Source organism: Theropithecus gelada, chromosome 1 (genome assembly GCF_003255815.1).
Source record: "Theropithecus gelada isolate Dixy chromosome 1, Tgel_1.0, whole genome shotgun sequence".
NCBI classification, from domain to species: domain Eukaryota; kingdom Metazoa; phylum Chordata; class Mammalia; order Primates; family Cercopithecidae; genus Theropithecus; species Theropithecus gelada.
Genome location: NC_037668.1, coordinates 81,711,952 through 81,727,595, shown reverse-complemented (window position 1 = coordinate 81,727,595; position 15,644 = coordinate 81,711,952). Strand labels below are relative to the sequence as shown.

Genomic DNA, 15,644 nt, shown 5'->3' with positions numbered 1-15,644 from the left:
TTTGAGTTCTTTGTATATCCAAGGTATGCTTTTAGGCACTGGGAAAAAAGCAAACAAAACAGAGTCCTTGCCCATGTAATATTTACATTCGAGTGAGGGGAAATCAGTGAATAAGCAAATGTGTTATATTCTGTTTCTCTGAAATATAAAATATCATTAATTGTAAGACTTATGTACTATTAAGAAAAAAATGATACCTTAAACCATGACATGCTATTATTGACTGTAAGATGCATCTCAATAGGTCATATTCAAGATATGGAAAATATGCATAAGAAGGAAGACATTTGAAATGTCTTTTTTTTTTTTTTTTTTGAGGCGGAGTCTCGCTCTGTCGCCCCCAGGCTGGAGTGCAGTGGCGCGATCTCGGCTCACTGCAAGCTCCGCCTCCCGGGTTTACGCCATTCTCCTGCCTCAGCCTCCCGAGTAGCTGGGACTACAGGCGCCGCCACTACGCCCGGCTAATTTTTTGTATTTTTAGTAGAGACGGGGTTTCACTGTGTTAGCCAGGATGGTCTCGATCTCCTGACCTCGTGATCCGCCTGTCTCGGCCTCCCAAAGTGCTGGGATTACAGGCTTGAGCCACCGCGCCCGGCCCATTTGAAATGTCTTAAGTCTTATCTAGAAAAATAGAGCAAGGAAGACAGAGAGTTCCTAGGGGAGTGGGTATCATTTTATGTGGAGTGATAAGGGGAAGTCTCACTGATAAGGCAATGATTGATCAGAGACCTGAAGGGAGAGCAGGGAGCAGCCCAATGGATCTGAGATGGGAATGGACTTGGCTTGTGTGAAGAACAATGTGGATACCAGTGTGGCTGGAGCAGAGTAAGTGAGAGGAGAGTGGTAAGTGGGTGATAAGATCAGAAATGTAACAGACACCCAGGGCTCACTGGGTCCATCGGCTGTAGTAAAGACTGGCTTCATCTCTGAGTGGGATGGAAAGCCACTGTGTGGTCTTGCCCACAAGAATGATATGATGTAACTTACATTTTGAAAGTGCTACTCTAGGGGCTGTGTTGGCACTAAACTCTTGCAAGATAGGTGTGGAAGCCCAGTTAAGGCTGTTGCAGTAATCTAGTGGGAGATGGTGGTATCTGTGAGCAGAGTGGTTGTGGTGGGGGCTGTAAGATGTGGTCAAAGTCTAGGTATGTATTTTAAAGTAGATGGAATAGGATTAGCTTATGGTTTGGTTGTGGTGTATACTAGAAATAGTGTTAACTGTTAAAGATTTTGGCCTGAAGATCTGGAATCATATAGTTGCAATTTATTGAGTTGGAATTTACTGATCTTTCTGGAGAAGGAAATTTGATAGAGGTGAGGGGAGGGAAATCAGGAGTTTGATTTTGGAGATGCCAATTTTGAGATGCCTATGAGACAACCAGGTGAAAATACCGAGTAAGAAATTAGGCATATAGCAGTAGTGTAGGGGAAAGTTGTGGACTAGAAATGTAACTTTGGAAGTTTTTAGAGTATAGATAGTATTCAAAGCCATGAGACTCGATGCAAACTCTTGAATGAAATACAGAAGAAAAGAGATATCGAAGAAAGGGGCCCTCCAATGACTAAAGGTCTGGGAGATGAAGAATAGCATGGAGACTGAGGAGCAGCCTCTGAGGTGGGTAGAAAACCAAGGAAAGAAAGAGTTTCAAGGAGGAGGAGGTGCAAGTGTCAGATGCTGCTGATGGGTAGCCTGGGCGGGAGCTAAGAATTAACTGTTGAGCTAGAAATGTGGAGGTCACTGAGTCCTTGACAAGAGCTGTTGGCTGGAGTAGTGCAGACAAAAGCCAAAATGCATGAGTTCAGGAGAGATTGGTAGATGAATTGGAGACCACAAGAAAAGCCACATTTTTCAAGGAATTTGTTGTAAGTGGAGCAGAAAAATGGGGCAATAGCTGCGAGGAATTGAGGGGTCAAGGAACTTTTTAAAAATTTTGAGATGGGTTCTTGGTCTGTCTGTTGCTCAGGCTGGAGTGCAGTGGTATGGTCATGGCTACACTGCAGCCTTGAACTCCCAGGCTCAAGTGATCTTCCCACCTCAGCCTCCTGAGTAGCTGGGACTACAGGTGCATGCCACCATGCCTGGCTAATTTTTTTAATTTTTGTTTTTTGTAGAGACACAGTCTTGCTATGTTGCCCAGGCTGATCTCAAACTCTTGGCCTCAAGCAGTCATCCTGCCCGAGCCTCATAAAGTGTTGGAATTACAGGGGCGAGCCACCACGCCCAGTCGGGAGAAATTATAACATGTTTGCTGATGGAATGACTTTATTAATAGGGAATTAATGGTTAAAAGCATCTTATAAACTTCAGGATCCCATATGGCTCTATATGCCATTAGTACTGCCGTGTCACTTTTACCCAACCAGACATGTGCTGCTTACTGCAGCCTTCTGACTAGTCATGCAGCTTTGGGTGAGAGTATGGTAGGAGCAGATTCACTTTTAAGTTAGTTCGATTAGCTTTTAGCTGATACTAAGAACATTTTTCCCCCGGGATTGTCAACTAGTAGAAAAGTACTTTGTGTCTTAAGATATTTTTTTTCCTGTAATCTCAGCACTTTGCAATGCCAAAGTGGGAGCATTGCTTGAGCCCGGGAATTTGAGACCAGCATGGGCAACATGGCAAAACTCCATCTCTACTAAAACTACAAGAATTAGCTGGGCGTGGTGGTGCATTCCTGTAGTCCTAGCTACTTGGGAGGCTAAGGTAGGAGAATCACCTGAGCCCAGAAAGCAGAGGTTGCAGTGAGCTATGAATATGCCACTGCACTCCAGCCTGGGTGATAGAGTGAGACCCTGTCTCAAAAAACAAGATTTTTTTTTCCCTGTGAGAGAAACATACTCTTTTTTGGGGTATTAAGAGGTTAAAGGGCAGGACAGTTATAGAGAATTGAGAAATAATATGGCCTTGAAAAATATCTCCAGTCTGTAATCCTAGCACTTTGGGAGGCTGAGGTGAGAGGACTGCTTGAGCCCAGGAGTTTGAGACCAGCCTGGGCAAGATGGTGAGACCCTGTCTGTACAAAAACATTTAAAAATTAACTAGGCATGGTGGTATGCCTGTAGTCCCAGCTACCCAGGAGGCTGAGGTGGGACAATCTGTTGAGCCCAGGAATTTGAGGTGGCAGTAAGCTGTGATCATATAACTGCACTCCAGCCTGGGTGACAAAGTGAGACCCTGTTTCTGAAATAAAAAGAAAAAAATTTCAACAAAATCACTTAGAATTTTTTTTTTTTTTTTTAATGTCAGGCCTCTAATTTGGGGGTTAAATGTGTATACATGGGAATACAGTTTAGGTTAGTTGGCTCATCTTGGTTATCTAATTTATAGTACAAAGGTATTTAGTTACATGGCGTATCTAAGTATTATTATTCTTTGCCCACAAGATGTGAAGTGTTTCATTTTTTTATTTAAGTTAGTGTCTGGAAGAACTAGGAAATGTGTTATATTAGAATAGAATTTAAAAGGTAAATGTGTTAATTCTTCCTTTTTTCCAACTCAGGTTAAGAATTTCTTGTCAAAACGGGTGCTGATAATGTATTTTTTCAGTAAGGTAAGAATATGTGGTTATAGCGTTAGGAATGGGGAGGGAGGAAATGAAATATGAAATAAAGTAGCAGATAGGATCTGACTTGTAAATATTTTATAGCTTAATCCTATCAAGCCAGGCAGCTTTGCATAGTGCTTCACTGAACCTCCGTTTTAACAATAGTTGCCCTAGACACACATCTCACTTCAGTGGCTTCCGAAGCTTGACTGTCTAGTTGCCTCTCGAGTCTCTTGGCTGCTGGCAGCTTTGTGTTGATAGGCAACATGGACCCCTTCCTGCTGTCTGGATCTTCACAAAGTGAACAAATTTGTGTGACTATCTGGTGCTTCTTGACTCATGTCCTACAAGCATCTTTGTGACCAGTTTGGTGTTCAAAAGAGAGATGATGATATCACAGGTGTTAAATTTATGATGAATAAAAAGTTATAATTCAGACCACACATGAAATGACTCCCCAACTTGTGTATCCGCTGTTCCAGCTGCCACAGGAGAGAAAATCTTAGTTGTAGAAGCTAAAGATTCATTCCTGTTTTTGCTGGCTATGGCTATTGTGTCTTTAATCGTTTGATGTGCAAAACCTTTGCCCTTATGTAGGAGAAAGAATTTTTTTTTTAGTTTTTAAAATCTAGCCTCTCTTTCTGCAGATATTGCAGTATTATCTAATGTCACACTCACTCCATTAATACTTTCAAGTGAAAATTTATATTGGCATCTGTTATATTTATTATTTGGGAGTCATACTCTGGTGGAAAAAGGTCTAAGCAACCCTGATAGAGTATAGATAACACATAACACAGTCATTTCAGGGGCTTGAAACTGCTTTTCCACTATGGTGGAAGGGACGATCCACCCAACTAGCCATTAACCTTTACCAAAAAATAATCCACTCTGGGCTACCCATTAGAGGAAGGTGTCTTGTCTTCCACCAAAAGGAAGAGAGTTTGTCTGAAGTTTTACTTCAGTGCTTGATTTTAAAAGAAGGAGAAAATAACTCACCGTGAGTGTCTTATGTGTGCCATACTCTGTTTTCGCTTCAGTTCCCTCATTTAATTCTAACAGCATTCCTGTGAGATATGTATTCATGCCGGGCGCGGTGGCTCAAGCCTGTAATCCCAGCACTTTGGGAGGCCGAGACGGGCGGATCACGAGGTCAGGAGATCGAGACCATCCTGGCTAACATGGTGAAACCCCGTCTCTACTAAAAAATACAAAAAACTAGCTGGGCGAGGTGGCGGGCACCTGTAGTCCCAGCTACACAGGAGGCTGAGGCAGGAGAATGGCGTAAACCTGGGAGGCAGAGCTTGCAGTGAGCCGAGATCCGGCCACTGCACTCCAGCCCGGGCGACAGAGCAAGACTTCGTCTCAAAAAAAAAAAAAAAAAAAAAAAAAAAGAGATATGTATTCATTTTACAGATAAAAAGTAGCCAGGTGTGATGGTGGGCTCAGAGGAGTCAGGTAGCTAGCCTAAGGCACAGAGACAGTAAGTGGCAGACCACATGGTGACCAAGATCTCCTGTTTTCTTGAAAGTGAAAGGCTAATTTTGATCCCAGTTTTGCAAGTGGATCTATTATGTGATAAATTATAGACAGTGCTGCTATTTGATGTTAAAAAATGTAACTTAATAGGCTTGTTATGTGGTACTCAATAGGCTTCATTGGGTAAATAACCAAAGACAGCATTTGTTTTTTTTTGTTTTTTTTTTTTTTTTTTTTTGAGACGGAGTCTCGCTCTGCCGCCCAGGCTGGAGTGCAGTGGCCGGATCTCTGCTCACTGCAAGCTCCGCCTCCCGGGTTCACGCCATTCTCCTGCCTCAGCCTTCCGAGTAGCTGGGACTACAGGCGCCCGCCACTGCGCCCGGCTAGTTTTTTGTATTTTTTAGTAGAGACGGGGTTTCACCATGTTAGCCAGGATGGTCTCGATCTCCTGACCTCGTGATCCGCCCGTCTCGGCCTCCCAAAGTGCTGGGATTACAGGCTTGAGCCACCGCGCCCGGCCGACAGCATTTGTTAAAATGGACAAATTGTTCCACCCCATTCCATAGTGGTATGTTAAAGAAAGTTAGGCAGCGTGAAATCATGTCATTTGTAGCAACATGGATAGAATTGGACATCATAATCTTTTTTTTTTTTTTTTTGAGATGGAGTCTTGCTGTGTCGCCCAGGCTGGAGTGCAGTGGCGTGATCTTGGCTCACTGCAAGCTCCGCCTCCTGGGTTCACTCCATTCTCCTGCCTCAGCCTCCCAAGTAGCTGGGACTACAGGCGCCCGCCACCACCCCTGGCTAATTTTTTGTATTTTTAGTAGAGATAGGGTTTCACCATGTTAGCCAGGATGGTCTCGATCTTCTGACATCATGATCCTCCTGCCTCGGCCTCCCAAAGTGCTGGGATTAAAGGTGTGAACCACTGCGCCTGGCTGGACATCATAATCTTAAGTGAAATAAGTGAGGCACAGAAAGATAAATATTGCATATTCTTACATATGGAAGCTAAAAAATTTGATGACATGGGAGTAGAATGGAAAGATAACAGAGACTGGGAAGGATGGGTAGAGGGTAGGAGGAGGGTGGAGAGAAGTAGGTTAAAAGGTATAAATACACAGATAGATAGAAGGAATAAATCCAGTGTTTGATACCAGAGTAGGATGATTACAGTTCACAAAAACGTATTATACTCAGGTGATGGATACCCAAAATGCCGTGACTTGATCGTCATGCATTATATACATGTAACGAAATTTCACATGTACTCCATGATTTGTACAAATAAAAACATTTTTTAAACGAAGGTTAGGTGGTTTTTCTTTGAGTGGGGTTGAAGGTAGACAATTTAAGAGCGATAACAAGTAGGCAGTTTTGTTGTTGTTGTCTTTATTTTAGTTTTTTTTTTTTTGAGATGAAGTCTTGTTCTGTCGCCCAGGCTGGAGTGCAGTGGCGCGATCTTGACTCACTGCAACCTTTGCCTCCCGGGTGCAAGCGGTTCTCCCACTGCAGCCTCCCAAGTATCCAGGACTACAGGCATGCGCCACCACGTGGGCTAATTTTTTGTATTTTTAGTAGAGATGGAGTTTTACCATGTTGGCCAGGCTGATCTCAAACTCCTGACCCCAGGTTATTGGCCCTCCTTGGCCTCCCAAAGTGCTGGGATTACCGACGTGAGCCACTGCGCCTGACCAATTTATTTATTTTTATTATTTATTTATTTGTGTTTTTTTTTTTTTTTGAGATGGAGTTTCGCTCTTGTCGCCTAGGCTGGAATGCAATGGCGTGATCTCAGCTCACTACAACTGCCGCTTCCCAGGTTCAAGCGATTCTCCTGCCTCAGCCTCCCAAGTAGCTGGGACTACAGGCATGTGCCACCACGCCCAGCTAATTTTTGTATTTTTAGTAGAGACAGGGTTTCACCGTGTTGGCCAGGCTGGTCTCGAACTCCTGACTCAGGTGATCCACCCACCTCGGCTTCCCAAAATGCTGTGATTACATGCGTGAGCCACCACGTCTGGCCATCCCAGGCTGGAATGCACTGGTGTGATCTTGGCTCGCTGCAATCTCAACTGTCTGGATTCGAGCAATTCTCCTGCCTCAGCCTCCCAAATAGCTGGGACTACAGACGCATGCCACCACACGTAGCTAATTTTTGTATTTTTAGTAGAGATGGGGTTTCAGCATGTTGGCCAGGCTGGTCTCAAACTCCTGACCTCAAATGATCTACCCACCTTGGCCTCCCAAAGTGCTAGGATTACAGGCATGAGCCACTGCACCCAGCTAAGTTTTTTTCTTTTTCTTTTTCTTTTTCTTTTTTTTTTTGAGATGGAATTTCACTCTTGTTGCCCAGGCTAGAGTGCAATGGCGCTATCTCAGCTCACTGCAGCCTCCACCTCCCGGGTTCAAGCGATTCTCCTGCCTCAGCCTCCTGAGTAGGTGGAATTACTGGTGCCTGCCATCATGCCCAGCTAATTTTTTGTATTTTTAGTAGAGACGGGGGTTTCGCTATGTTGGCCAGGCTGGTCTCGAACTCCTGACCTTGTGATCCACCTGCCTTGGCCTCCCAAAGTTGTGGGATTACAGGCCTAAGCCACCGTGCCCGGCCCCTGCCAAGTTTTTTAAAAAGAGTTTCTGTAACCATTCACTTAAGTGATCTTTGTGCTAATCCTCCGAGGTGGTTTGAGTATATGTAACTTTAAATTAGAAACTGAGGCACAGAGATTTAGAGACTTGGCAAGAGCCACACAATGAGTTGATGGTAGAATGCTTTGTTGTATTAAATGAGTAATTACCAAGTTAAATATAAAATAATTTATTTTAAATTTTAATTCTTGAGAGGCAGCTGTGAATTTTTTATTTTATAGTCTACATATTTAATTAAAGGAAATAATGGAGTTTTCAGGGGAACTCACTTAAATGTTTTTGTTTTTATTTGTAGCACCCAGAGGCCTCCATTCAGGCTGTTTTTTCAGATGCCCAAATGCATATTTGGGCATTAGAAGGTAAGCATTGGCTGTGAACTGTAACTGTGATTTTAACTGTCAGTTAAATATTGAAGTATCATCCATGAAAGATGAAAGGTCAGTTCTGGTCCTTGATCTCAGTCTTTGAATGTACAGATTCGTTTTTATATCTTTGTTTTATGTAGATCATTTTGAAAAATATATTTAGGCGTACGTCGATTTGGGCACAATTTTTTCTTGTATGTAAGCAGAGAAACTGAGCCTGGGTTCTTTTTTTTTTTTTTTGAGACAGGGTTTTGCTCTGGTCCAGGCTCAAGTGTAGTGGTATGAATGCGGCTCACTGTATCCTCCACCTCCTGGGCTCAAGCAATCCACCTCAGCCTCCTGAGTAACTGGGGCCACGGTTGCACACCACCACGCCCTGTTAATTTTTGTTTTAAAAAAATTTTTTGGGCCGGGTGCGGTGGCTGAAGCCTGTAATCCCAGCACTTTGGGAGGCTGAGACAGGTGGATCACGAGGTCAGGAGATCGAGACCATCCTGGCTAACACGGTGAAACCCCCGTCTCTACTAAAAAATACAAAAAACTAGCCGGCCGAGGTGGCGGGCGCCTGTAGTCCCAGCTACTCAGGAGGCTGAGGCAGGAGAATGGCGTAAACCCAGGAGGCGGAGCTTGCAGTGAGCTGAGATCCGGCCACTGCACTCCAGCCTGGGCGACAGAGCAAGACTCTGTCTCAAAAAAAAAAAAAAAAAAAAAAAAAATCTGGACCAGTTGCAGTGTCTCACGCCTGTAATCCCAGCACTTTGGAGAGGCCGAGGCAGGCGGATCACCTGAGGTCAGAAGTTCGAGACCAGCGTGGCCAGCATGGTGAAACCCCTTCCCTACTAACAACACAAAAATTAGCCAGGCATGCTGGCATGTGCCTGTAATCCCAGCTACTCGGGCGGCTGAGGCTGGGGAGTCACTTGAACCTGGGAGGTGGAGGCTGCAGTGAGTCGGTATCATGCCACTGCACTCTAGCCTGGGTAACAGAGCGCAACTCCTTCTCAAAAAAAAAAAAAAAAATTTTTTTTATAGAGACGAGATTATCCAGTCTGGCCTCGAACTCCTGGGCTCAAGTCATCTTCCTGCCTTGACCTCCCAAAGTGCTGAGATTACAGGTGTGAGCCACCACACTTAGTCTTTTTTGTTTGTTTGTTTTAAGAGATGGAGTCTTGCTGTGTCTCCCAAGATGGAGTTCAATGGCATGATCATAGCTCACTGCAACCTTGAACTCCTGGGCTCATGCAATCCTCCTCCCTCAGCCTCCTGAGTAGTTTGGACTACAGGTGCATGCCACCACACCCAGCTAAAGAGACAGGGTCTTGCTATGTTGCCCAGGCTGTCAAGCCTGGATTCTTTTATATCTTTCTCTACTTCAAAAAAGTGCAACAGATAGATTGTTTTTAACTTATGTTAACTTATGTTAATTATGAAAACTTAGTTATTAAAGAGCTGTTTCTTTTCATCATATAGATACAGCCTTCTCAGTGCTTAAATGATGCTCAGAGGCCTTTGCTGACCATTCTCTGAAAAGTATCGTCCTCATAAACCGTATGCCCTTACCACATGGTTTTTTTTTTTTTTTCCTGGCACATATCATTACCCAACACTATATTATTTTTAAAATTTTCTTCCTAATAGAATGTAAAGCCAGAGACTGTTATTTTATTCATAACTAATGCAGTTGAGTACTTTTTTCAGTGCCTATTCCGATTTTTTTGCCCATTTTTCTATTGAATTGTTCCTCTGTTTATTTGTTTATTTATTTATTTCTTTATTTTTACTTTTTATTTTCGAGACAGTCCCTCTCTGTTGCCCAGGCTGGAGTGCAGTGGTGTGATCTTTGCTAACTTCGACCTCTGCCTCCTGGGCTCAAGTAATCCTCCCACCTCAGCCTCCCGAGTAGCTGGGACTATAGGTTTGTGGTGCCACACCTGGCTAATTTTGTATTTTTTGTAGAGAAGGGGTTTCACCATGTTGCCCAGGCTTGTCTTGAACTCCTGGGTTTCAGCGATCTGCCCACCTCAGCCTCCCAGAGTGTTAGGATTACAGGTGTGAGGCACCATGCCCAGCCGTTATTTCTTTTTATATTCAGAATATTAATCCTTCCTAAAATAGATGTATTTCAAATAGTTTTGCCTAATTTTGATTTACTTTTAACCTTTTTTTCTTTTTTCCCTTGAGGTCTGTCGCACTTAGTAGCAGCATCATTTACAGAGGATAGATTTGGAGTTGTCCAGACTACACTACCAGCTATCCTTAATACTTTGTTGACGCTGCAAGAGGTAAGCAATCTGTGGGTTGGGAGGGGGTAGAGATCATCTTCCCCTCCCACCCAGTGCTTTGCTTGTTTCCTATATATCACATTTATCGAGTGACAGAACATGTTGGAAGTTAAAATAATGTACTTTTTCGCCCTCAGGAAATTACAATCTAAAAGACAGAAAAGAGGCCGGTGTGGCTCATGCTTATAATCCTAGTGCTTTGGGAGGCTGAGGCTGGAGGGTCACTTGAGGTTGAGAGTTTGAGATCAGCCTAAGCAACATGGCAAGACTCAGTTTTTACAAAAAATAAAAAATTAGCTAGCCATAGTGGTGTATGCCTGTAGTCCCAGCTACTCAGGAGCCCGAGATGAGAGAATCATTGGAGCCAGGAGTTTGAGGCTACAGTGAGCTACGATTCCACCACTGCATTACAGCCTGGGTAACAGAGCGAGACCCTGTCTCTGTTTTAAAAAACAAAACTAAAAGTTTAGGAAGAGAAAACTTTTAATCTGCATATAACATTTTACAGAAACAGAAAAAGAAAGTATACTAAACCTGTAGGGTATGCCCCTGGTATTAAACACATTGTTTAAAATACTAGACTTCTGTTCACTGACAAAAGTGAATCCTTACACAATTTGTAGCTACCGAAAGTGACCTGTAATTAAATGACCCATACAGATAAAGTGCCCTTTTGGGTTGAGGCTCAAGAGCTGAGGCCAATAGATGCCTATCACCAGGCTTGATGGCTAGTTTTAACTAATAGGTTTTCTTGGTCCTAGACTTAAAGAAGGGCAAAAAATAAAACACATGCTTTCTGCTTTGCAGCAGGCTTCTTTTTCTAACTTCATGTTGCTTGGTACTTTTTATGTCACCTTATGTCACATGACAGCTGTAAACACTAAGTGCTAGAGGCATGTAGAGATAGCATCTGGAGGCCAGGTGCAGTGGCTTGTACCTATAATCCCAGCACTTTGGGAGGCTAAGAGGGGCAGATCATCTGAGCTCAGGAGTTCAAGACCAGTCTGGGCAACAAGGTGAAACCCTATCTCTACAAAAAAAAAAATAGAAAAATTAGCTAGGCACAGTGGTGTGAGCCTGTAGTCCCAGCTACTCGAGAGGCTGAGGCAGGAGAATTGCTTGAACTCAGGAGGCGGAGGTTATAGTGAGTGGAGATCGTGCCACTGCACTCCAGCCTGGACCACAAAGCGAGACCTTGTCTCACACACACACAAAAAAAGGCATCTGGTGGATATAGTAGGCCTTCTGGAGGAAGTGGAATTGAACTAGGCTTAAATGATAAAATGATAAAACTGGGGCATCTTTTGGTCTTGGGAAACCATTTAAGATATGAAGAGAAGCTTGGGCAACATGATGAAACTCCGTCTCTACAAAAAATTTTTAAAAAATTCACGGAGTGTGGTGGTGTGCACCTGTAGTCTCAGCTACTTATGAGGCTGACGGGGGAGAATCTCTTGAACCCGGGAGGTAGAGGTTGCAATGAGCCAAAATTACGCCATTGCACTCCAGCCTGGGTGACAGAGTGAGACCCTGTCTTAAAAAAATAAAAGATAACGAAGAGAAAATATGCTTCTCCATTTCTTTCTTTAAAACTCAAATTTTACCTATTAGAAAATCTTATCCATCAAAACCAGTGATTTTTTTGCTTTGAGCACTTTTTGTGAGTACTTTCTCATGTGTGTTACTTGAGATGTGTGTGTCTACATGGATAGTTTTATTATTTGTACTCTTTCCCAAGTACCTTTCTGTAAATAAATAGTTTCCTAGTAATTCCCTGCAGCTTCGAGTATTTGGTTTTTCTGACTGCACAATAGGATGACCATGATTTGGGCATATCTTTGATGCTCATAACATTATTTTTTTTCACTCTCTCAGTATAGTTAAAATAACAATAATGGTACAGTGCTTATAGTCTAGAGAGTAATTTGATATCATTATTATTTGATCTTTATAACTGTCTTGTGAAGTCAGCAAGGTGGAAGTGTTTTCACCCTTTTTTTAATAGATGAGGGAGGCTTAATAGTGCAGCAACTTACCTCAGATCTCACACACAATCTCCTAGGTGGCAGAGCTGAGACTAGAGCCCAGTCTGATTGCAGGGCATTAGCAGTGCAGTAGACCTGGGAAGAAGCTACAGATCCACATCCCTTCCCCGCTTTTTTTTTTGTTGAGACAGAATCTCTGCTCTGTTGCCCAGGCTGGAGTGCAGTGGTGTGATCTCAGCTCACTGCCACCGCCGTATCCTGGGTTCAAGTGATTCTCCTGCCTCAGCCTCCTGAGTAGCTGGGAGTACAGGTGCATGCCACTATGCCCAACTGATTTATGTATTTTTTTCTTTTTTTTTTTTTGAGATGGAGTCTTGCTGTGTTGTCCAGGCTGGAGTGCAGTGGTGCGATCTCAGCTCACTGCAAGCTCCGCCTCCTGGGGATCACACCATTCTCCTGCCTCAACCTCCCCAGTAGCTGGGACTACAGGCACCCGCCACTATGCCCAGCTAATTTTTGTTTTTTTAGTAGAAACAAGGTTTCACTGTGTTAGCCAGGATGGTCTCTATAATCTGCATTAACTCATTCTTGAGAGTGGAGTCCTCCTGACCTAAACACCTCCCATTAGGCCCCACCTCTCAACACTGGTGCATTGGGGATTAAGTTTCTAGCACATCCTTTTTGAGTGACAAATTTAAGTCATAGCAGGCCCTGTTTACTTAGAAACAGGGGAGTTGGAATGGAGAATACTTTGGAGGATACTTTGGAGGGGTAGAGTAGAACAAGGCAAAGAAGCATATTTTTGGATGTTGAGAAAAGGTAGAACAAAGAGAACAGGACCAGTGACCTGATACTTAGCTTCTCAGTATAAAACTCCTCCTTATGTGGGCTTATAATGTCTATTTTCCCTTAAACCACATCATGGTCAACCTTTTGGTCATGCTCTGCCATCATCAGATTTTGCAAACTGCCTCACAGTCTTTTTTTTTTTTTTCCACTCTACATTCTGAGGTTGATTGTAATGAGTAATACAGAGTCTGTGTGGGTAATCTGCCCGACACCCTGTCTGCACAATTCTTTGACTTCCTCCTCTTCACTACCCATTTGTATACCCTCTCAACCCACAACTATCACCTAGGCCCAATTATCCCCTGAATACTCCACCGCCAGAGCTTGAAACTCCAGGATTCTACCCTGTAAGCTAGAGTCCTTAAATGTTTTTGTTCCAAGGATTCCTTTGGCAGTCTGTTGAAGCCCATGAACTTCTTGTCGGAATCATATTCTTAAATGCATAAAGTGCTTAGGATTAGAAAGAAAATCAGTTATATTGAAATATAATTATCAAGATGTTAAATTTATGATACAGTAATATGTGGTTTTTAATTATTGCATTACATAACAAGATCTGTCAGTGAGTCCAGTAACTTATTTTGAGGTAGGGATAGGATGAATGGTATTTCAGGATAACTGTAACAATTGTATTGAGATATGGAGATATTGGTGATTTCTGTTGGTGACAAAGTCACAGGAATTGCTAATGCTACTACGATTTGTTGCTTACATTCATAGTTGAAGGAAATGCTGGATTTTAATTAGATCTTAGTAAAGATAAATGTGTAATTCAAGTTTGTACCCCCGGAATTTTTCCCTTAGGTCTATGGACCCAGTGTAAGAGCCCTTGCTCCAGGCGCAGCCCTTTCATGTCCTTGCTGCTTCTTACAGTTTCTTTGATCCTACCAGGATTTCCAGTTCCTTTTCCCCATGTTCTTTGTCTTTCAGCTCCCTCCTGACTACGTATATGCCTTTCTGTATCCAGTTTGGACCTTGTAGTCTATTATTTCAACCACTTTATTACCAATTCCTTCAACTCCTTTGTCCCCATGTCCTTGAGCTGCACCCATGTGGCAGTTCCACTATCCACCCATTCTCTTGCCGATCCCTCCTGCCTTGCTTCAGGATCTTGGCATTTTTGTCCTGAATTATTACATCCTCTTGCCCCTATAGACTCTCAACTGAGTTACTTCATGCTCTGATTCCAGCCACTCTGCTATTCCCATGAGTCCTCTGCTCTTATAACCACCATAGACTATTCAGTCTCTGCCTCCCACCAAATATATCTTCTTTTCTTAACTTGACTCTAACTCTGCACATGCTGCCTTTTTTTTCCTTTTTTGTCTAGAACATATTTTTCTCCTTTGGTCTGACTCTACTCTATAACTCCCCCCTCAATACTTTATTGTCTTTATTGACTTTTATTGTCTCCTCTTCATATTAGCCAGAGTAGAGGTGGGGACTTTGTCTTACGTCTATTCCCATCATCTGATATAGTAGCTGGCAAATGACAGGCACTTATTTAATGCTTGTTGGATGGCTGCTGGATTGTGTCATTGCTGGTTCAGTGGACAAAGGCTTCTGTTTTGGGGCTTAAATTTAGTGACAATTCTGATGCAATGGGTTGATTAAAATGCTCCCAAACCATCTTTTTGTTTTGAGAGGCAGGAATGTGATGTGACTCATATGATCCCTGTTATATATTTTTGGCTTTCTGTTCTTTGGTCTAGAAGGGATCAAAGTGAAGACAGTAAGTTCTAAGTATCTCTGTAATTTAAGGCAAGTTGTACATTACTGGCTTCTGGGTGTTACTAAGGAACAATTGTGTGGAACTGTTCTATCCTTTTGTTTTACTTTTCAGTATCAATAACATCAGCCATTTCACTGAATCATTAAAGGCAAAATGTGAAAGGGAAGGGGAGCCTTTCACTCTTCAAACTATTTAGAGGGCAAGGAGTAGAGTGATGGAAATGCTAGCTAGCTCAGTGGTTTCTGCCAATGGCCAGACCATCCTGGAGATCACAGTTATTATAAGGGACATACATACTTTCATTTGAATGATTACCATTTCTCCAACATGTTTGCAGCTGTTTTCTCAGATGTTTTTACATGCTGTTTTGGTTAATTAAAATACAAATTCATTTGAAAACATTGCTGAATTCATAGTAGTTATTTCCTTTATCAGTGGATGGACAGCAAGTATTAACCTCCGGAAGTCCACAGGATTTTATTGTTGTTTTTAAAAAGGGTGCTTACATACAAAATATTAGGAACCAAAATGACATATTTTATAATTAAAATTTTTTGGCTAAATGCGTTGGCTCATGACTGTAATCCCAGCGTTTTGGGAGGCTATGAGGCAGGAGGATAGCTTGAGGTCAGGAATTCAAGACCAGCCAGGGCAACATAGTGAGACAGTATCTATAAAAAAACTTTAAAAATTAGCCGGGTGTGATGATGCTAGCCTATAGTTCCAGCTACTTGGGAGGCTGGGGCTAAAAGATCATG

General features: G+C 42.7%; 1 protein-coding gene across 3 annotated transcripts in view; it reads left to right on the top strand.

The window, feature by feature from the left end:
• NDC1 (NDC1 transmembrane nucleoporin) overlaps positions 1–15,644 on the top strand; it is a 68,522-nt gene that overhangs the window by 37,068 nt on the left and 15,810 nt on the right. For all 3 annotated transcript variants that reach the window (XM_025396922.1, XM_025396913.1, XM_025396904.1), the window contains 3 exons: positions 3,501–3,551; positions 7,969–8,032; positions 10,220–10,320. In XM_025396922.1, the coding sequence (XP_025252707.1) occupies positions 3,501–3,551; positions 7,969–8,032; positions 10,220–10,320 (216 nt within the window). The remainder of the gene's footprint in view (positions 1–3,500; positions 3,552–7,968; positions 8,033–10,219; positions 10,321–15,644) is intronic.